This window comes from Limulus polyphemus, unplaced genomic scaffold (genome assembly GCF_000517525.1).
Source record: "Limulus polyphemus unplaced genomic scaffold, Limulus_polyphemus-2.1.2 Scaffold166, whole genome shotgun sequence".
Lineage (NCBI taxonomy): Eukaryota > Metazoa > Arthropoda > Merostomata > Xiphosura > Limulidae > Limulus > Limulus polyphemus.
This window is the reverse complement of record NW_013665776.1, coordinates 571,996-595,226: the sequence shown is the minus strand read 5'-3', so window position 1 is coordinate 595,226 and position 23,231 is coordinate 571,996. Positions and strand designations below refer to the sequence as shown.

Genomic DNA, 23,231 nt, shown 5'->3' with positions numbered 1-23,231 from the left:
AGATACATTTTAGTAACTAGCCGATCACAGTGTTTAATATTAAAAGATCCAATGTACACTGACAAGAACTTACATTTACGATAAACATTAGTACTTATAACTCATAACTAATCTAAGTTGAACAAATCTGTAAATATGTAATCTCCACAGGTGTTAGAAAACCTGTCAAATTTGGTGTATCACACACTCGATGAAAATATTACTTTGTAAGTTTATTGATGGACTGACATGACAAGTAGGAAAGTCAAATTCAAAATGTATAGAGAAGTGGGATTATTAAAATATTTTCAATAATCTTCTCCCACTTCTCTATATATTTCTATTATCCTACTTGTCATGTCAGCCCAGCAACAAATTTATAAAATAACATTTCATTAAGTATGTGAAGCACCAAATTTGAAAGGTTTTCTAACACATGTATAGATTACATATTTACAGATTTGTTTAACTTGGATTGGTTATGGCTTGAGCTGTATCAGAACAGATCTTTTCAGTGATCCCTCATGAACTTAAGTTTTGAGTTTTAACATTATTTATTATAATAAATGTTTTCATTCAAATATTTCTGCTGAAAATTGCAAACCATTTGCAAAAAGAAACTTTGTTATCTATTGCCACAGGAACATGCCCCTTTTAGAGTTTAGTGCTGCCACATTTGCAGTACTGTACACATATCTGGAATCTCTACCAAGTATTAAGTTCCATTGTAATCCTTTAATTAAAGTGAGAGAAATGTAGTATTAATCTACAGAAATAATATCTGCATATTGAGTTCTCAAGGGTATTTATAACAATAAAATAAAATAAAAGAGAAAAAAAGAATATTTTACTCAAAAGATTTGTCCTCTGATGATACTTATATTACCTAATGAAACACTGTCAATTATGAATTTCATTTTTCAAGAACAAAATGTTAGTGCCATAGTGAAATTAAACTAATGAGTTTCTGGTGGAAAAACACGTAAATACAAGTTGTAATTTGTTTACTGATGCTTGTATTAAATACATCAATGCTCTTTAAAACTGAGCAAAAGTTTCAGGTATCATATATGTATATTTACACAAGAGATGAAGCAAATCATGGCCAACTTATTAACTTTCATCACTCAAACCCCTCTTTTAATTGCTTGGTGGTGTGGCATCCCATTCCCCTTCACTATCTGCTTCTGGTGTTATATTTCCATCTTCATTTTCCACCAACTGGTTGGTATCTGGTTGCAGATTATCAAAACCATCATTTAGCTTATCAGCAACAACCTCTTTTTCTGCTGTTTCTAAAGTTGATGCTTGCTGTTCTGTGCTTGGTTGGTCTTTTAAAATTGGTTCCATTTTTACACTACATTCTTCTTGCACTGGTTTATCTGTTTTAGTTCCACCTTCAAGAAAACCTTCCCATGTTTCTAACCTCTTTTTTTTTTCATCTTCAGTTTCTATAACTGTGTACTTTGTGCGTCCATCCCAGGTTTCTGCAGATAGTTGCCTTCCAGCAAACCATCTCTTGTTCATAAGTGCTATACACTGGTCTGCTTCTTCTGGCTCTTTGAATGTAACCAACACTACTCCTTCAGGGTGGCGCTTTAAAAAAGGAATATATATATTGCAGTGGTAATTTTATATAGCTCATAACATAGGCAGTTTAGTTATCCAAATGGTAATTATTTTATGAATTTACAAATTACATAAATTTTACATGATTATATATATATATTTTTTTTTCTTCTTCTTCTTATAACCTTTGTATGTTGAAACTACAAACCTAGAAGGCTTACGTACACAAAATATCAGGTTTTTAAATTAACTATTAAGATCTTTTAATTAAAGATTTTCTCCTGAAGTAATTGCAAAGTAATTTTGATTTTAAGATTAAAAATACTTTTATGCATCAGAACGTTTTCAAATTTCACCTGTGAAATCTTTATAACCTCCAGGTAATTATCAAATGTTTTTTAGAAAAAAAACTTTAAATTTTATCTGGTATTTTCACTATTGCACCTCTGCACAGGTTAGGTCAATTTGATTGGCCTCATAACCACCATAAAAAATTTGAAAATAAATTCAAGTTATGCTTTTTTTGTTCTGGAATGACTACAAATTATAACAGGAAAACACAAATGTGTAGTGTAAAAGCTAAAATCTTATAACATTATACATTTATATATATTTATTACTGGCAAAAGTACCGGCTTCGCTCGGGTTATTAGGTTTGTTTATTCTAGATGACTATGTTAGTGTGTGTATTCTGAACCCACTTTAGCATGAAAGTATAACCTGTATACTTTTGTTGCTCCTTTATGTGATGTGGCCTGCTTATAAAAGTAACCTTCCCTGTGACTTGTCCTCTGATTTTAAACTTAAATAATAAAAACAGATAATAAAACACAAACCTTTTTAATTAACGGAACCTCTAAATTAGAAAACAATAAATATTTTTTTCAATTTTGTAGTTTATACATTTCATTTTGTACTTTCAGCACATAGCCTCTTAGCAACAATATTAGGTTATACTTTTATTGCTAAGCAACATGATATAAAAGCCATTGTTGTTACCAAAATACACTGGCTTTTCTATAAATTAGAAGTTGTTATATAAGGCTCATTAAAAAGATGTGTACGTGCCTGTCTGTGATTTATATCTATAATTTGTAATATAAAGAACCACTTCTTTTCTATATAGTTTTTGCTAGCTTCCCTCATTAAAAATATGTGCACGTGCATGTGCGCATGCACGTGGAGAAGTAATAATACCTAGGTATAGACCCTCAGGGTCCACTTAGTATGGGTGCAGAATTTCAGGTTTCTAGGTTCTTTCCTCTTGGAACTTTGTTTTAATATTTACTTTTAAATTAAGAAATTAACTAATTTATAATACTAAAATTTCTTACTAAACTTATTGACAGATGTTTATAAAATATTAGTTCAATAAAATTTTGAATGTGATGTCTACAAATGTGATGACATGGCCTTTGACCCATGACCATAGGAAGACCCATAAAGATAGGGTTAACAGTCTTTAAAAGTCTACCAAATGTCACATCATTCTATTACTAAATTTAAAAAAACCTTCAAGCTTCTATTCAGAAGTATGATTTTTACTGTTATAAATAAAAGTAGTAATAGCAATAACTTTTTACAAATTTTTCATTAAATTTCATGCAATAGAAATACTTATAGCATCATCTATAAATGCAGTCCAGTTCACAAATATTTATTATTATTACGTTTTCAAATTTATTAAATAAGAAAGAGTTTATAACCTTCAATGATCTTGTAAAATATTCTTCTACCATAAACACAGCATTCTTGAGATACCTGTATACACTGTACTTTGGTGATTTATTTATAACTAACATAAAATACCCACACTCTGCTGTGGGATTCTAAGGTTCCTTATGATTTACAGGGACATCAACGTACCAGTCAACTGTCTATACTATCTTAATTACTTCTATAGCTACCCCAATGCACCAATTCTTTAATTTATTTGTCTGTTGCCATTTCCCAAATTTAATTCAACTCTTTTCAAAAGCAAATAGTTTTAATTTAGCTTCTCAGATTCATTTTTTTTTATGTTTGTGTTTTTATTTGAATTATTTTCATTCTCCAAATTCTCAAATTCGTATTTTTCTTCCTGTTGTTTGTTGCTGTTTCCTATACTTAGTTCAGTTCAACTTTTTTGAATTCTCAGATCAGTATTTTTCTTCCCATGTTTGTGTTGAAAAAAGAGTAAAGAGTAGTTGGCAGAAATTCTCCTCATATTGTTCATTCAGTAAGTGAGAATTAGAGAAAAACATTAATACTTTTCTATAGACCCTTCAGGAAGTAGAATTATGGGGCTTCAAGGGCAAAACATTTGCAAACATTTTTTTGAGTCAAATTTAAAAAGTAATACCCAGGGGTACACTCTCAGAATCCCCTTAGGATGCATGCAAAGATTCAGGTCTTTAGGTTCTTTCCTCTTGGAGCTATGGTGGTCACACACACAGACACTATTTTATTATTCTAGATATGAAAAACAATCTTTTTTTTGTGATGTGGATATGTAAAACTACAGTACTTGGAAAATCAATAGGACCATTTAAGTAAGTAAAATGTGATTAAACACATTAGCTCCAGTGCAGACAGGAGACCTTTCTTTATTGGTGGTGAAATTAAATATGATGATAATATTTTTAAAGTATATATATCTGTATCTTCACTGCTTTTACCTTGAACTCATAAATTATTTGTTTTTCAAACTTTTTATATGATGGAACCTTCTAGTTACATACGTGGTCCTGCAACATGAAAATAATGTTTTACGTGAAACAAATTATCAAATGCCATAGTAGTTGCACTAATCATATTTGACCAAATTTCTGATAATGTATTTTAAGACACTAAATACACTAAAAAAGAAGTAACTCTCTTAAAGGTTCACACTCACATCATAAATTGTGACTTTTTTCACTTCCCCACATTTGGAACACTCATCTCTTAGATCTTTCTGGTACTCCAAAATTAATGTAGCATCAACCTAGCAGTCAAAAGAAAACCAGAGAAAATTTCAACAGAATAATACATTATGCTCACGGCACAAGAAATACGTATAATGTGTGTGTGTCATGTACAGATGTATGCAAGTCTGTAAATACTAATATGATCACGCTAAACAAACAAAAAAATTTCTGAAATAAACAGTATTGTTAGCTAGTTGAGCTTTTACGGAATAAATTTTTCAAGATTGACATATAGCTCACAAATATCCTGAAGACATACAACTTGGTTATTTACTGCATTGATTAGAGAAAAACAACAACAACAGTTCAGTGGCTGTACACACACTCACACAACAATGGGCTGGAATTTCACATTTACCTGGTCACCACAATCAAGTTTTTTGTCCTAATCCAATCCCTATTTTAAACTAATTTTGACATGTAAGCAGTTGATGGTAAGCAAGTTTTGTTTAATTTACCAACAACATAAAATACTAAACAATAACTGCAGTTACTATCCCAACAATGAAATCTCTTCTGTTTGTAAACTTGCTCATAAAGATACTTTAAGCACAATGCATCTTTGAAATTAATTACAAAAATAATTCACAAAGGAAGAATTTTACATGCTACCTTATTACAGTAGCCTGCAGTTTAACTTATAATACAGAGACTTACAAAAAAAATCATAATCTTTCAGAAGCATCAATTAAATTCTAATGACCTCAGTAAATGCAAATTGCATACCATGTTTTGTGTTAGGTAAAAATTGACTCATTTGATTAATTAAGTACTTGTGTCTTTAGAATTAAACCAAAAGTGTATCAAAAAGTGGAAATTTGCCCTATTTCAAAGTCTTTTTATTTGTATACTCAGGCAAAAATGTAAAACAATCAAACAAAGAATAAAAAGTTTCAACCCTAATCTTATGAAATAATAATTAAAAAAAAAGGAACAGAAAAACATCTTTGACAAAGAAGAAAACATGTGAGTTTAGAGTTAGCTACATATCTTACTAAATCTTACATCAAATTAAGTAAACAAGGTACCTTAAGACAATTAAACTACTCACTATATGGTGGGCTTGAAACTGTCTTACTGTCAAGTCATATACAGTGTTTGCAATCTACATGAAATCTTAGAGTCAATCAGTTTACTTGTATTTCTTCACATTTTTTCAAAGTTCAGTTTCATATATGTTTACAATTAATAATTTCATGTCCATCTCATATGTTCACAGCTGACTGATATGGGTTCACATTTTAGAAGACTTCTGTCTGTCTGTCAGTGTAATGGGTAACATAATTTATACATGCACTTCTGTGCATATTCATGTAGAAATTTTCACGACTTCAAATCTACTTGTGTATCTTACTATAAAGATAATCCATTGTGTATGTGTATGTACGTTAGCACCCGTCATCCAGAGTTGGCTGGTTCAATTACTATAATTCTTAAACGGTAATTGGAAACTGTCCAACAGTGTACATGAGCTACTTTGTTTTAGGAATTTTGCCCAAGGGGATAAAAAGTGCACATCCTAACGTTTTTATACTTTTGGCTTCCATCACCCACAGTTGCTGCCTTGATTACAGTAATTTCTTGTAGGGCAACTGGAAATTATCCAATGGTATACTTGGTCCTGAGAATAGATTAAAAAAAACCCTGAAATAGGGCACACTTCCATTTTTTGATGCACTTTTGGTTTTAAATTTAAAGACAAAAGTACTTAATCAGTTAAATGAGTCAATTATAAATTCCACAAATCAGTATATGCAATTAGCATCTAATGAGGCTATTAGGATATAATAATGGAAAGAAGAAAGGGAAACATTATCTAACATTGCCCTTTTTGCTTCCTTAATAGGTACCCTCAGTTAGTTAATAATAATAATAATAATAAAGATATTCACATCCATCTACATTTTCAAGTTTATAGTTCACACAATCTCCAAACCTGCTATTATATGTGTATTTTAGCTGAGATTTTCACATGTAATTCTATGATTACTAAGCTAATAATGTTTTCTTAATTTACTTTTGTGTTAATGTCCCAGCTCATGCAGTTTCATAGACATCTTTAAGTACTTGTAGCCTTATGCCTTTTGCAAACATATGTATTGATGTTAATTTGAAACTTAAATGACCTTTACACATACCATTATTTATTCATAGCTTACAAAACTTCTGGCCATATTTTTGTGCATTGGTCTTTAGAGAGTTTCAATTGCAACTAGATTCAAAGCTTACAGGAATTCCTGATGTTTAGCCTTACAAGTTCACATTCCATAGTATCTTCATTTGTCTACTATTGTGCTCAGCAGGTTCCAACTGACCTATAAATGTGAATATTTCTCCACAAAATTATATATGAGATAACTTAAAAATAAAGTTTTGTTACATGTACGAAGCAAAATGTTTACTTACTTCAAATTCTTTTGGATCAAACATATTCTTTATGACCACAACCCGTTCACATCTTAGCCTCTGTCCACGTAGCATCTCTGGCCTCCAATCAAATAATCTTCAGAAAAAACAACAATACATTTTCAAATATGGGGGGTGGATTTCAAAGTATTTTTTCCCACAGAATATAAAATACCCTTTAATGTCAAAATTGATTTGGAACATTGATTTTTACTTCTACCTCCAGCAAGTGCTTAATATTTAACCAGGTATATTACCCTGGTGTGATAAGTCATGACAACTTTCATGTTACGAGATAATGTATTGTTTGGTAACACAACTAACTGTTTGCTTTTAGCTAGAAATCAAATTTCATATTGTATCACATTCACAAAATATTTTTATGCAACTGAAAAAATTCTGAACTACAACTGGAAAATGATTCCAAGAATACACCACAAAGACACACACTGAATATAACCCAAAATTAATGCATATAATTACTAATCATTATTAATTTAGGTGGTAGCAAGTGTCATCAGCTGTGATATTCCATGGCAAATTTTATAAACAGACATTAAATGGGCCTTAATGAGAATTCTTAGTTCAACATAATGATATGCAAGTCCACAAATGTAAAGTATTTGCAATTTTGTTCTGAATTTTGGTTACTGTATTATTTTTGTATTTAATTTATATTTCATGTTTTTGTTCCCTATCAAGCTCTTCTAATGTTTCTTTGTAATAAACTAACCACAAAAGAAAAAAAAGCCAGACCATATAAGAAAATATTTTTGCAGACTTGGCCATGCTTGTTGATTTGTTAAACACTAATTACTTTTGTGTTTATTAATTTCTTTTTCCATTTTCTATAAAGATATGACACTTACTGGCCAACGGGTGAAGCTGTTCCAATATTTTTGCTAACTGGTCAATTTCAAAATGCTAATGATATGGAATTTGAAAACGTTTTAGAACTCCATAATCAAAGTCTTATTATTCCCTGTAACAAGATTATTGGCATTGACATGAAGTTTAGTGGTTATGAGAACATAAAAAAAAATCACTCAGTAATGAAAGAGTAAATAGTAAGAAAACTTATTAATGATGACAGATGACTTCCTAACCTGTTTAACTTTATATACATGGTGTAAATGGTTTTATGTTTTTAGAATAATAATGATGATAAAAATATTATTAATTAATGTTTCCATAATAATAATTGAGATGTTATTGACAAATGCAACAGTAAAATCCTACATCACCTAAATACATCAAATGTTAGTTTAAAAACATTTTTAGACTTAACTGAAAGTCCTTGATAAATAAAAAAATAATAATAATGATTTGGTAAATGAATGCTGTGAACAGATAACTCAATGTTTCCAAATGCAAATGTACATAAAATGTCTATGGAGCTTCTTTGTTGAAATATGCACACCCAACTTCAGAAATACGTCACCTCTACGTACTTGTTCAATTTTTTTTTCAGTTTTTCTTTTTCTTTGGATTTCTTCTTTCTAGGTTTCTTGCTTGGATCGTACTTCCCTTTCATCTGAAATGTGGCCCTCTCTACATGGATAACATGCCCTCTAACTCTACTGCCATCCAGGATCTTCAGTGCTAGATCAACCGACTCAACCTGTGGGAAGAACAAAATACCACATATAACTTACAGTTGAACTGTAATAATTTATAGCTTCATTTATAATTACTCTAACTGAATACATTAAAGCCAAATGTACCTTGAACAGAACTGCAGTAAATCATTATTTATGATGAGAAAAAAAAAGCAAGTACCTTTATGTAGCAACAGAGAGCATCACCTTTCACAGAGCCATCAGGATTTCTGTAGAGTTTAATCTTATAAAGGCCCCTGTCAGGGTCTTTCATTATTAGTCCACATTTACTCATCACCTCAACAAACTCTTCTTCTGTGGTGTCAAGAGGTAAACCTGCCACATATACATTGGTGTTATGAGCCTCGTCCACATCAAACCAGCCTGAAGGAATTAAAAAAAAGGCTTTAAAAATCACTAAATTTTTTTTACGATTTTTGTAACCAGCATTAGTTTTATTTATTAAGGCTTGTAGCTGGTTTCTTTTTCAGACACATTACATTACTGTATATTACACCAATGGCAAGGAAACAAAAAAGTTTCTTAGTTGCTCTGATACAAACATTATCTGTAGGTTAAAAGTTTGAGTTAAACAAGCGTTTTTGTGTAAAGATTTAATATGTTTGTAATTTGGTAGGATAAATAATTTCTTATGATATATTCTTGAGAGAAGTTTTTTTCATGAAGAGTTGGAACAGTAGTTTTTTACTTAGATAGTATCATATTTAAAGAAATAATTACATATAGACTGGTGAACATTTAATTCACTTACTTTTTTAAAGTTAGGTGAGGTGTCCTTAAGAAAAAATGTCTATAATGGGCAAATGTATGAATACAAGCAATTACACTATACAATACACTGTAAAACAAGAAAGTCTCATAGGTCTTGGTCAAAAAATGAACACAGGAGAAAAATCATTAATACATATTGTGTAAAATATTGCTTGTTACTAGAGATTGGTGATAAACTTGATGAATGAATTCTCTATGAGTATCTATTACATTGATTAGTGACATGTAATATAACTGATTAATCAAAATTATATTTAAATCAAACAGTACCACAAAAATAATCAACTAACTGAAATATTGCCATTATGATTTCTCATTATTATACTTGATTAATTCAAGGTTGTTCAGTTTAATTGAATCGAAATTAGTGTTTCCATGAATTATCTATTTTTGATTATTCCAACTATCCAAGTTTCAGAGTCCTCTAATTGCTCAATTCAACTTATTACCATGTATGTTTCGAAAATATTTTTATGAACCTCAAGAAAATGAATTATCTTACAAAGGTTATTATATAAGAAACTGAGATTTACTTATACTGCTCTAGCATATTTAAACACATCATTTTCTGTTGAATCTGTATGAATTGTATTAATTTATGTGTTTGTCATAACTTCAGAACACTCTAGCTTTACTTTTACCACGATGAAAAATATTGTTTGTTTCATTTTTTTAACCATTCGTTAAAATTTTAGAAGTTACAAATAAAAGTTGGGTTTCAAAGTTTAATTCTGTCAGATGTTTCTCTAATTTATAGTAATTTTATTAGCCAAACAGTATTTCTGTTGATGAAACTGAACATTCCACAGTGGCAGCTCATGGGGTGAGGCACTGCTTCTCATAGAATTTCCATGTCCCTAATTTAAATATTTAAACTAAACATATTTTTTTATCATTAATTACATTATAGTTGTCATAACATTATGAGAAGATACTAAAACATTAATTAACTCCTACTAAAGATTCAATCATAAGGAGGATGTGTTATCCTTTTATTGGTGCAGGGGTATAGTCTAATGCTACTGCCTCACAGATTAGTACAGTTCACTCTATTCCATGTAGGAGTGACAGCTTGTTAAAAGGCTTGGTATATGCACAAAAACTTTCCATCAATAGTGCCAAGGTACTATCAATTTGATCTATGGGGAGGTGAGTAGTGTAGTCTGAAACTATCAGAAATAAATATAAACATATATAAGTTCATTAAATACATTAAGTGCAAACTTGTTTAGTTCAGCTATTACTTGAAGGGTACAGGAAGTTCGTGCAACAGGTAAGCAGTAACTAACTTCACCCTCAAATGTCTTTACTCCATGTAACTCATGGCTTAATCATGAAAAGTCACAAAAACTATTTGGGATCTAATTAAACGAGTTGAGCTGGATTGTCTAACATAAACTGTAACAAATTATGAGGTTAAGAGATCTATCTTGAACACAAGACCCTGACCTCATATTATTATTCTGAGAATAAAGGCTCATCTTCAAGTCTTACTATGTACATTTCAACTGTTCTCTAGCTAACAACGTATATATAACATCAGGCCAACTGATGCACAAGGTATGACAGTCTGATTTACAATTTTCTCAACCCAGATAGTCATAAGGGTTGGAATGACACCAAGCTGGGAGCAAGATGACAAATCAGGGTGCTTAGAAGTCTGTCCTGAGAGGATGTTAAGCACAGGGCTTTGCTCACATTGGTGCTCTGAGACCAAAGGTATCAGGGCTCAATTCCCAAACAAGATCTCCATATCAAGAGCATTATTCCAGCACTGGCATGAAGCAAAAAATTACATTTTGCTATTTTGCAACCATTGTTATTTAAATGTTTGAATAAAATTTCACTATGCATATACCAAAAATGGGAAGACATAAGACAAAGCATATCAAATGAAGAAATTAATTTTAGAAAATAAAATCCATCCTATTCAATAGAAAACTTATAATGCTGACTATGAATAATGTTTTGCATGGATTACTTCAATCCTTAGCAAGCTTCAAGATAATGTTAGATTTTTCAAACTGTAGAAGAATACTTTTCAACTTAATAAAATGACACTTATCATGACCCTTATCTATCATGGAGATCAAGTGATAAAAGAGAAAAGTCTATAAATATTTACATCCCAAACTATTTTCATAATCATTTATATATATATCAAATTAACTACTATCATTTATCATGAAATCTCTTTAATGTAGAGAATAGTTATAAAAGAAAAATTTATAAATATTAACACTGGAAACTATTTTCAGAATCATTTATATAAAGTGACTGATATTTTAATTCAACCTGGTTCATTATTGGCTTTTCTCTTTTTTCCAGCTATTTCTTGTGAATCGATGTCAGACAATGTAGACGTGGTAGATAATGCATCTTGGCTTTGTGATGTTGAGGTTTCACTGACACCATAATTTGCTTGATAAGCTGCAATAAAATCATCGTCAATCTGCCAGAAAGGAGAAAAATAACTCTTATAGGAATTACAAGTTCAAGAAAGATCCACAATGCTTGGGTTAAACATGAAGCAAGATTTCCTTTTGATGTATGCTTTCTGTTAAAATTATAAGTATCCTTTTCATGATTTTGTAAAAGCAGTGTACTTGTCAAGATACATGTACAGACCTGAATGTTAGATGGGAGGAACTTGTGTAGTACATTATTTCAACTTCATGGCATTTCTCTCAGAGTAGGATAAAACTTCCCAAAATATGAACTCGCATGAAAAAGTAACACCAGAAAATAAAAAAAATCTTTTTTAAACAGAAAGTGTCTGTGATATCCCCTGAATTTTTTACTTCTCACAATGAAAATACTTATTTTATGAATATCAATAAACTGTATGTAGTTTTGACTTAACCATATGTGCAAAGGACAAAGTCAAAGTGTACATGACATGACCTTTAACAAAGTATCATTCAACATGGTATTATGTATTTGATGTCAGAGTTATTAGCTTCTGAATTTACCTTACATTGCTGGTTTAGCAACAGTTCATGGTAGAAGAGAGTAAATACCAGTCACAATGTACAGGAATATAAAAAAAAAAACCTGCAAGTATATATTATGAAAGTTGTAGAAGTCACACAATTGCAATATGCAAGCTGTACAATGGACAAGAAATATTTTTATGCTTAGCATGAGCATCACTTTGCACTTCAACTTGTCAAAGTGTGAGTCAGACTGATGTTGTCAATTCACCAACACATCATGAGTATGCATACTTCTGTAATATATCTGATTTTATGCATACAACAGACTTGTATATTTATTAAAAGCTTGCCACATGTCATGAAGATACACGTAGTAAATTAAGAATTATTGTCAATATTCCTTCTCATATATGAGATTAGTCCCTTGGATTGACCGCATGCACCACTGATAAAAATATTTATACAATTTGATTTAGTATTTCTATCATTTATTTAGTTTGTGAAATTTCAGAAATATTGATGTGACCAATGATTTGAAAAACTATTAAAAATACTTTCTTTTATATATTTACAGTCAGTTATAATTTGATTGATATTAATTAACATATTTCTTTTGATATTTCATTTTGTTGTTTACAGTAATAATCACCAATTTTGACTATAAATCATGAAAAATACAGTAAAAACTGACAAGGCATCAGCATTATCTATGTCAGGCTAGATATCAACATTTGTACTAACAATAATCTTGGTACAGATTAATTTATGTCTAGTATAGTTTATTTTCAATAAATAATAAATTATTTTACCTATGTGCATTGTTTCAATATGATGAACAATAAATAGGGAGTTGAGTTGTCAGAATATTTTGCTGTTGCCTACTGTACTCATTAAACCTTACTAAACTGAACACATGCTTTGTCACAGAAGAAACTTTTTGTAATAACTTTCAAACAGATACAATTTAACATAAACTATTTTCAGGAATGAAAAGAACAACTGAAGAAACTATAAAAAATTTCCCATTCCTTTGTTCACACCTAAAGGAGCTCTGGATAGTCAACACCTTGATAAACCATAAATTACTATCAAATCACTTTATTTACTCTTCAGTGATACGAATAGTTTTTAATTTCCTTTATTCAATAATACTTAAACATTGGTTATAGCTATTTTTGCGCCTGAGCATTATTAGCAACAAAGGGCTCTAGTAACAAAAAAATTAACAGAGAAAGAAAGTCACAAGAGATAAGGCATGAATAGTATACTTTAAGACATAATAGTTTTTTAGCAAATATAAACATACATTATTAGATGAGTAAAAAATTTAAAAAAAATCGATGTTTTTTTTACAGGTAAGACTTTTCAGAGTTGTGGAGGAATGAATACCGGAACTTCTTTCATTTTTTCTTTGTGAATTACATTAAATATATGTAACACAATAGCAATTCAAAACTATTTTTAGTTCAAACTGCAGAAATATAATTAGAATAATTATCTTTTATTTTCTTTGAAATTTAAAGTGCAGCTGTCCACTTAACACCCAAAAGGTGCTCACTGGTCATGATAGGGTAAATGTTGATCCAGTTGCCTACAGCTTTGACAAGCATATCACATGCTTGCAATTAAGATTTTTTTAAACTATTAATCAATGCTAAACACTTTCATATCCTCAATTGTATATGTACACAATGTATTTAAACCAAAAAAAATGTATTTGATAAGAAACATCATATATTATAAGATCTATGTACAAAGTAATATGTATTAATTAGTTGTTTACAACTTGGGAATGCATGTATGTGTTTACTTTAAAGTATGCATAGATATCAGTAAATAATAAAGATTTCTTCATAAAAGTGCTAATTTCATTGAATAATCTTAAATCTGTAATGTTCCGATTATTTTTATCAACTAAGAAGGCATACTGGAAAGTAGTTCAAACTTTGCAAATGTTCTAATGCTGAAATTTATTTTTGTGAAAACAATAAAAATATAAAATTAATATTTTTACTACTACTACTTTATTTAGGCTATCATTATAATCAGCCTTAAATTAATCTTATAACAGTTGAGAAACTTTTATGTTTGATGGTTTGAAAACCTCTTTAAGTTATATGATGTTTTGTCTTTTTAAGACCAGTTTTAGTTCAACTCAAAATAGATTAATATTCCATTAATTGTTTGGTCACAAAGTACTAAAATAAATAACTGTTTGAACAATCACCAAGTTTTTTATATTTTTATTTAAAGGCATGTGCCTTTGTTGTAAGCTGTACAATCTGATGAAGAGTGCTAGTTCAAAATGTCATCCTTCTTTAAATAAAAATATAAAAAATTAGACAATTGTTCACCCTATTATTTATTTTGATATCTTTGTCACTTATGCAGTTTTAACTATATGTTACTGGTCACAAAGTACTGTCATATTACCAGCATCCAAGACTTTCAAAAATGTAAGAGAAAATTTAAAATATTTTCAACAGTTTTAAAGAAATTTTGATAATTACAATATACAAAAATTATGTTTTACATAAGAGAATAGTATTTTTAGTAACTGTAGTATTTACTAAAATCACAATGTATTTATAAAACTAATTTGTTAACTTTTAATATTGTGAACTGCCTTAACTAATGGTTAGTTTATTTGTAAATATAGTCTCAAAAAAAAAGAAAGAAAATATATTAAAATATTTTAAATGTTTCCAGATTTACCTTGGGAAACCAAGCTTTTTTCTGACTGTCCCACTCAAATACAGTTCCATCAGTTGGATCAACATATGTGTAGGGATCACCCTGGCTAGGTAAACTCCAATCTGTTTCTTGTTTTTGTTTTTCAAGCTTTTCTAGCTTAAGTTGGGCTTCAAAATCATCTTCACTCATTTTTTTCTTATGTCTAAAGTGAACAGATATAGTGCATTATATTAAGTACAAGCTTCATTTGCCAATTTAAACAGAATAGAAAGATAAATTTAACATTTACTTCACTTTAAATATTATCTACTTTGTACTTAATAGTAGTTATAGTTTGAGATTTACCTATATTTTGAGAGTGATAAATATGTATTTAGCTCTTTCAGCATGGGCTCAGTCTCTGGGACCAACCTCATAACCATTTTTTGCTTGGTGTAGTTTTCATGCTATAACTTTTGAATTAGTAAGTGTTTGTTAATGAAATTTGGCAGATTATCAGTAAATATCACAATGCTTTCACATACAAAATATATTTTTTTTTATTAAGTCTTAAGCTTTGTAAAACAATGCCTTTCTCATGGTTTTTTTTCTTTTTTGCATATTGCCTATTCAACATGAAAAGCAATTTTCATTTTAAGATTAAACTACTTTTATGCATCAGAAAATTTTCTAATTTCACACGCAAAATCTTTATACTATCCAGATAGTTATCAAATGTTATATTTTATCTGTTATTTTCTGTAATGAATCTCTGTACAGGTTTGGTAGATTTGACCGGTCTCGTAACCAACATAAAAAATTAGGGAACTAAAATAAGTTATGCCTTTTTCATTCTAGAATGACAACAAATTATAACATGAAAACATAAATATGTAAATAGCTTAAATCTCATAACATTAAACATTTATATATATTTATTATTTTCTTATATTGACCTTTCAGCCATGCCTGGCTAACAATACAGAAGTTACAATGACGCAGAACACGTGCAGTCATGTTACCGCATCCAATAATATAAAACTGACCTTTAGTCTTTACAAAGTAACCTGTCTTGAATGTGTTTTAGTAGACTACTATTTTGTAAAATACAGTCACATTTCAATTATTATACATTATGTATATAGATTAATGCTAATTATAAATAAATTCTTAAACTTATTTTTCTTAAAACACAGAACAGTAAATAAACAAGTAAAGTAAACAATTATCTCTTCTAGTTACGACCTTTGTACTTGGTTGCTGCTTGACGTAGGTTGTTAAGCCTTTTAAAATTTCGCACATAGAAGATATGAAATGAAATAAATCTTTTAGGTTTCATATATACATTTGGACAACCAAAAAATCATAAATTACAATATCAATACAATATAATTCCACTATATATTTATCAAGCTTAGTAACCAAGCTGTATTTCAGTCTCAAAAAATATGAAATTTCGAGCAGACAAAAGACACAATCTACCTCCTCAAAATCTTGGTTTGAAAGAAATGGCATCCTAGGAATTCAAAATGGCTAAGAAACCCACTAGGGGGACATTCTGAGCTTTCAATTGGTTACTCATGTCATATATAGAAGTAAGTATATATAAGGGAGCATTTCCAAAATTGGAAAGATGTGGGTGGGGTGCCACTGTGTTTGATTTATTACATGAGCAATATCTTAGCAAATTGAAATGATAAGAGGCTTTTATTTTATCTTCTAAATTGTCAATATTGGTAATTTGAGTTCCTAATTGGTACAAAACTACAGACTTAGTATTTTGACATCACAAACATGTAACTCGAACCAGTGCTGTATTCAACATATCATGTGACACACAAAAATTGATGTTTAACTGTGTTTTTTTAATATATACTTTTAAATTAAAAAATTTAGTAAGATATAATACTAAAATTTGAATCATAATCTACAGTTTGATACCAAACTTACTGACATAAATTCATGAAATAGTAGTTCAATAAAATTTTTAATGGGAGTCAACAAACAAGATTACATGGCCTTTCACATGTGATCCATCGAGATAGGGTTAATTATGTGTCACACAAAAAAATACTATCAATATTGCAACTATCCCCACTAATTGATATGAGAGCCCCCTGTATAGATTTTAGAGTAAAAATTAGTGACTAATTTCACTCAATGTTTTGGTCATAAAACTACTCAACATAATGTGAAACTCACTGGTAGTGTATGATATAAAAAAGTTGGTAATATGAAAGTTAACAAAACAAACATAATTTAAGTACAATAAATAGGAAAAAAAATTAAAATTTTAATGGAAAGTAGGAATTGTTGGTTATTTGTGGAACTGCTATAAGAACTATCCAAAACAAAATAAATACGGAAAAAAGTATACAAGCATGTAAAGTTGATACAAGTTGGATAGATTTTAAAACGATTTTCAATCCCTACTTTGGTTAGCAAATTTGGACTGCTTCATTTAACTTTATGAGTCACAATGCCAAAGTAGGGATCGATATGTAGCGCTATCTTCTGGGGCGAAAAGATATTTAAGTATGTGCATGATATGTTTACTTTTGAGTTCATCTAGGTCATCTCATCCACTACACTAAACTTTAAAATGAAAATAACACACTCAAAGCTAGTCCTTATCATTCACATATTTATCAAACCATCCTTTAAACTGCCTTAAATTAACTACATCCACCACATCTGAAGGCAACCCATTTCAAAGGCTAACTATCCTGTTAGAAAAATAAAGGTGTCTTAGCTGAAGATGACTCCTATCCTGCCAAAATTTATATTTGTATTCACTAGTCCTACCATTCTCACCATTTGGTACAAAAAATGATCATGGGTGAATACAATCAGTTCCCTTAACAATTTTAACACCTCAATCAGATCCCTTCTAACTCAAGAGAAAATGAAACAGCTATTCAATGACAATATCTATAACTGACAAAACTAATCCTAAATGACCTAAAAATATACTAGCTATGAAATAATCAAAAGTTTTAAAGTTAACTGGTATTTTACTCTAACTAATGCAAAAAATAGCTCATCAGCTGAGATTAATGAACATTTTGAAAAATTTAATAAAGCTGATTATGAAATAGCACTGAAATTCTTAATGAATTATGCAAAGAAACAAAGGAAATATCTTGAATTACATAAAAAATACTATTGAAACACTTAAACCATGTTTAGTGAAAAAAAAATATGTGTAATCAGTTTTAGCAATCAGACAGCAACATCTTAACATTTGGACATGTGTTTACACAACCTTCTAACTAATAGTAGAAATTCATTGTAGTACAATTTCAACTGTGCGTGAAAATCCACAGTATACTCTCATACAGTATTGGCAAATTAAATGTATTAGTTACAGTAATAATTATCATTAACTTCTGATCAAAGTAAGCTACTACCTATACTGTAGATCAGAACTAAAATTTAACCCACTAACAATTATAGCCAACTGAATATATCATTGTTGCTTATAATGATTAGAATGGGGCACAATGCATTGTTTCATCAGCTGTGTACCCTCGCTATTAGTAATATATTTAGCTGTAGTCCCAAAAATATCTGAGGATTCAATCAGCTTAGGAGATTTAAGTTAGTCTTAAATCCATATACTAAGCTAAAAACACAAAATAATCCTCATAATAAAAATATAATATATATATATATCAAGCAATCCAACCAATACTGTTTATAAAACTAATATTAAAGATAGAATATAGCTTACAAAACACACAAAAACTAGTTGTTTGCTTCATCACTAGTTCCTTGAAAAGTGTGACACCACTATGTGAAAATTTATATATTTTTCCCTAACAATGTTTAGTGAGAAATAAAAGTATAAAACAACTCCAACAGTGTAACTTTAAGAGTAGCTTAACATTGTACAAATTACTACAATGCAGACTATCATTAAACTAAAGAATTGGGTAACAGAACAAATTATAGTGCGTGCTGCCTACCAGTTATTTTCCCTCTAGTCAGATGTTCAAGAAAAAAAAAGAAATGTAGTGGTAGATGCTACTAGACAGTTCTTTTCCTTCTAGTCAGCAGTTCAAAAAAAAGGGTGGTGATGGGTGCTGCCAAACTCCCCTCTAGTCAGCAATTCAAAATTAGTTACAGTAGCAGTTAGCCTCAATAATTTTACCATAACAAAATCAGAGAAAGCAATTTTGGTGGCAATGGGAATTGAACCCAAGACCCTTGGAAAACGAGGGAAACAAGTTGATGTAATTACCATAATTAGCAATTGATCAAATGTTACATGAATTAATACAGAAAAATCAAAAAACATTTATCATGCAGACTTACAAACAGAACATAAAAAAGCAACAATCCTAATTAAATCTTTACTAATTTGGATCTAATAATCTTAATTATTAAAAAAAAGTGATATATTTAAACAAATTGTTTCCATTTGGACAGAAAACAAACTTTTAGTTAACAATAACTAATCACAGTAATAAATTATCTTGTTAGATCAGCTTAAAATTAATTGAAACATGAAAGTATGTTAAAGCACATCAGAGGAAAATATTAAAAATAACAAACTTTTGAACATCCAGAATAAGAAGCGAGTTTGACGTAACATATATATGTCTGTGTGTGTGTATACATATGTTCTGATGATTTCAATCTTCGTATGCATATTATATATAATGAAGTACACAGAGGAGCACCTTGAAACTTTCAGTATATTGTACATGCATGCTGTATAATATGCCACGATTTTCCATTAAAATCTTTATGACACTGAATATAACATTAAATACTAAAATTTCTATGATGCCAAAAAACATTTATCAAATTGTTAAAAAGAAAAGGCATGAGATTTCATGGAGTGGCTAAAATGTAGGATTAAAGAAGAGCAATGCTTATAAAATCAACAAAATTGTCTGGGATGTGGCTGTCAAAATTAATGAGAGGTCAAATATTTTGGTACATATTTTTTGAAAATTAAATCTCACAATGTATTTTACTATTTTGATGTCATTATCTTGTGAAGATCCATTTGAATTCCTAACACTTGTTGTTGAATTATTCTTCAAATGTTTGTAAAGCTTTAAGATACACATTATGACTTATGTTTAATATAGCTGGTTGATTAACCATCTATTTCTCTAACATCTGATGTAGAAGATGTTTTTAAGTCCACACATATTTAATTTTTTTTTATTATATATTGTTTACACCTACATACGAGAAGTTCAGTTGTGTTTACGAGATAAAAGCTATAAAACTTTTTACTTTATGAACAAGCTTAAAATATTTTTCACTACAATTCTTTTGACAAAATTGCCAATGATCATTGAAAGTACCTACTAAAATTGAAATTACTTTTTAATTTATTTACAGATTTTCACACATATGTACATACAATTAAAATACCTCCAAGTTTTTGCAAATTATCACATACAGCCACCTAGTGAGAAACAACTGTTTGACATAAAATATTTAACTTGAACATAGAAATAACTATCTGGTATACCAATGTAAAGGGTTTACCTTTTGAGGTAATGAGAACAATAAGAACTGCTGCAGGCATCTTAATGCATATAAACATTCTTTGAGAAAATTGTGATAAATTAAATAGCCAATTCTTTACCATTTAAGATCATGGCTCATGTCAGCATAGCACAATAAATCCACAGTTTGTATTAGCTTACACAAGTTACAATAATGAAAATGTTAAATGCTTACAAATACAAAAAAATAACATAAATGCTCTTTTACAAATGGTGTTTTAGTATTAGTTTTTTCCAACATATACACACAACTGAAATATGAATAGTCCTGAGAATTAACCTCAAAATTATAATTTTGTCATGAAATGTTGAAAATTATTAAAACATTTACACCAATCAAATTCACACAAAAAAGAAAATACTGTGAATTATGTCAAGGTACTATTTATTTAAGGATAAAGACTATAATAGACTTACATCCAAGAATATTTTGAAAGGTGATAGAGACTGTGAATCAGTGAAATGTGTTGTCAAGTCTTTGTTCTATTATAATATCACTAGAAATTGAATCAGGATTAGGCTTGAATATAGAATAACTACATAGGACTCAGTATTTTTCAAATAACTCAAATTAACAACATAAAATTGCTTTCAAACAGTTAACTTGATCAATCAATATAATCAATTATCTGTGAGCATTAAGTTAATCAATTAGTGTCATATAAAATAACTGAGTAATCAAAATTACAATTAAATATATTAATGGCACAAAAATAATCAACCAATGGAAATTAGTTTCCAATTATTACTATCTTTGATTATTCAAACTATCCAAGTCTCATGTGAGAGTAACTGATTAGTTGAATGTAATCATTAATGAGCCTGATGATTAATTGATTAGCAAATTCTACTCTAATCCTCCAGATCTAGTTTCATGTTTGTAGAGTGAAGTATTAAATTAAGACTTGTTCAAAAGTTTACAATTTTTAAGTTTTGTTTTATTTCACAATGGGAAGAAATAAAAAGTGATATTTATATTTTCTTATGAGCAACAATGTGTAAAACATTTCTTGAGGTCCTACAGTTTTTAAGCTGAGGCTATATACAAGAATGTCTCATATGGTCATATGAAAATAACTACACAATAGTCATTTAGGCAATCTATAATTTTGAGTATGTATGTATGTGACTGTTTTGGTATTTTAGGTATTAGTAGCTTTAACTTACTTAGTTGAGCTACATAGTCACATACACAACAAGAGGGGTCTTCCATACAGCATATACCTCCACCATACAGTGTTGATCATATTTGGCGATCAAAAAATACAAAGATGTGTCCATACGTCTGTCGTTATCAAGAGATACAGACCATTTATGGCAGGACAATGAGGAATAATATTCTACTTACGTCCACCAAGTTTAATCACAATCTGATCACTTTTGACTGAGTTATAGAGCAAACATAGAGTGAAAAACCAGTCCCCATGTTAACAAATACGGAATTTTTTAATTTGCATGACTTTGACCTTCCAAAAACTAATCATTTCTAATTTGGGTCATAGTCCAAATGTATACCAACTTCAGTCCAAATCCATTCAGCCATTTATGAGACATCTTGCTGAAAAACACACACAGGGGTGAAAGCATAAGCTCCATCACTTTTGGCGGTAAAGGTTAATAATGTTCATAGTAGTGTAGGTGTACAATCATGAAAAAATAAATTATGAGAAGGTAAATATCTGGATACTGTGTAGATAGTGAAGTGGTAATGACTATACATTGTGCTGCATGTAGCCAAATGAAAACAATACATGATTTTTGTGAAATAATTTACAGTTTTTCTATATATATGATTATTGTGAACATTATATATTACTATTGCTAGTAGTGGTAACTAAATGAGCTACATACTAACCAAACCTAACCTAACATAATTTGATCAACCTAACCTAGATTACACAGAAAACATGGTACGACTATCTTCACCAATCAGGTGAAGATAGGCAAAGAAGCAGTACTAGTACTATTAATTTAACATAACATAATGTTTTGAGACAACATGGTACCTATTGCCAGTATTGGTCCATCTCGGCTGTCCCATTCTCTAAACTAAAACTAATAATAATTTTTTTAAATCTTAAAGTTAGCCCTCATTATTCATATACTTATCAAGTTTTATTTAAACTCACATAAATTTACTTCCTCCACAACATTCAAAGAAAACCCATTCCAGAGGCCAACCACCCTGTTAGAAAAATAAAACTGTCTCAGCTGAAGATGACTCCTACATTGCCAAAATTTATATTTGTTTCCCCTAGTCCTACTATTCTCACTGTTAAATATGAAAAAAGGTGATGCAACTACACTATCAATTCCATTTACAATCTTAAACACCCCAATCAGATCCCCAGAGAAAACAAGTTGAGAGATTTCAACTTCTCCTCGTACAACAACTACTTCATCCCAGGCACCATTCTAGTAACCCTTTCTTTCATGACACTGTTAAGGTTCGATGACGAGGAACCCACTTTGAGACTAATAATGGCTGGAGACGGCTTGAATGGGTAATGAAGCAAAACTTTAACATAACAGCAAGTGTACAACGCTTCTACAAGGTTTTGTCATCATCAGGTACAAGTAATTTACCCTGACACGGATATATATATATATATATACAGTATTGAACAAAGAAGTCACATAACTTTGATGCAAGTAACCTTAACAGTAATGGCTGGAGACAGCTTGAATGGGTAATGAAGCAAAACTTTAACATAACAGCAAGTGTACAACGTTTCTACAAGGTTTTGTCATCGTCAGGTACAAGTAATTTACACTGACACGGATATATATATATATATA

The 23,231-nt window shown here is 29.9% G+C and overlaps 1 protein-coding gene across 3 annotated transcripts in view; it reads right to left on the bottom strand.

The window, feature by feature from the left end:
* Positions 1 to 804: 804 nt before the first annotated feature.
* LOC106477521 (HIV Tat-specific factor 1 homolog) overlaps positions 805 to 23,231 on the bottom strand; it is a 24,154-nt gene continuing 1,727 nt past the window's right edge. For 2 of the 3 annotated variants that reach the window (XM_013938077.2, XM_022381465.1), the window contains exons 2-8: positions 14,944 to 15,124; positions 11,588 to 11,744; positions 8,682 to 8,884; positions 8,354 to 8,523; positions 6,903 to 6,999; positions 4,424 to 4,513; positions 805 to 1,575 (exon numbers count right to left, since the gene is read on the bottom strand). In XM_013938077.2, the coding sequence (XP_013793531.1) occupies positions 1,120 to 1,575; positions 4,424 to 4,513; positions 6,903 to 6,999; positions 8,354 to 8,523; positions 8,682 to 8,884; positions 11,588 to 11,744; positions 14,944 to 15,111 (1,341 nt within the window). In that variant the 5' untranslated portion in view covers positions 15,112 to 15,124 and the 3' untranslated portion in view covers positions 805 to 1,119. Of the gene's footprint in view, positions 1,576 to 4,423; positions 4,514 to 6,902; positions 7,000 to 8,353; positions 8,524 to 8,681; positions 8,885 to 11,587; positions 11,745 to 14,943; positions 15,125 to 15,267; positions 15,357 to 23,231 lie in introns of those variants that run through there. The other variant, XM_022381464.1, reaches the window with a different exon arrangement.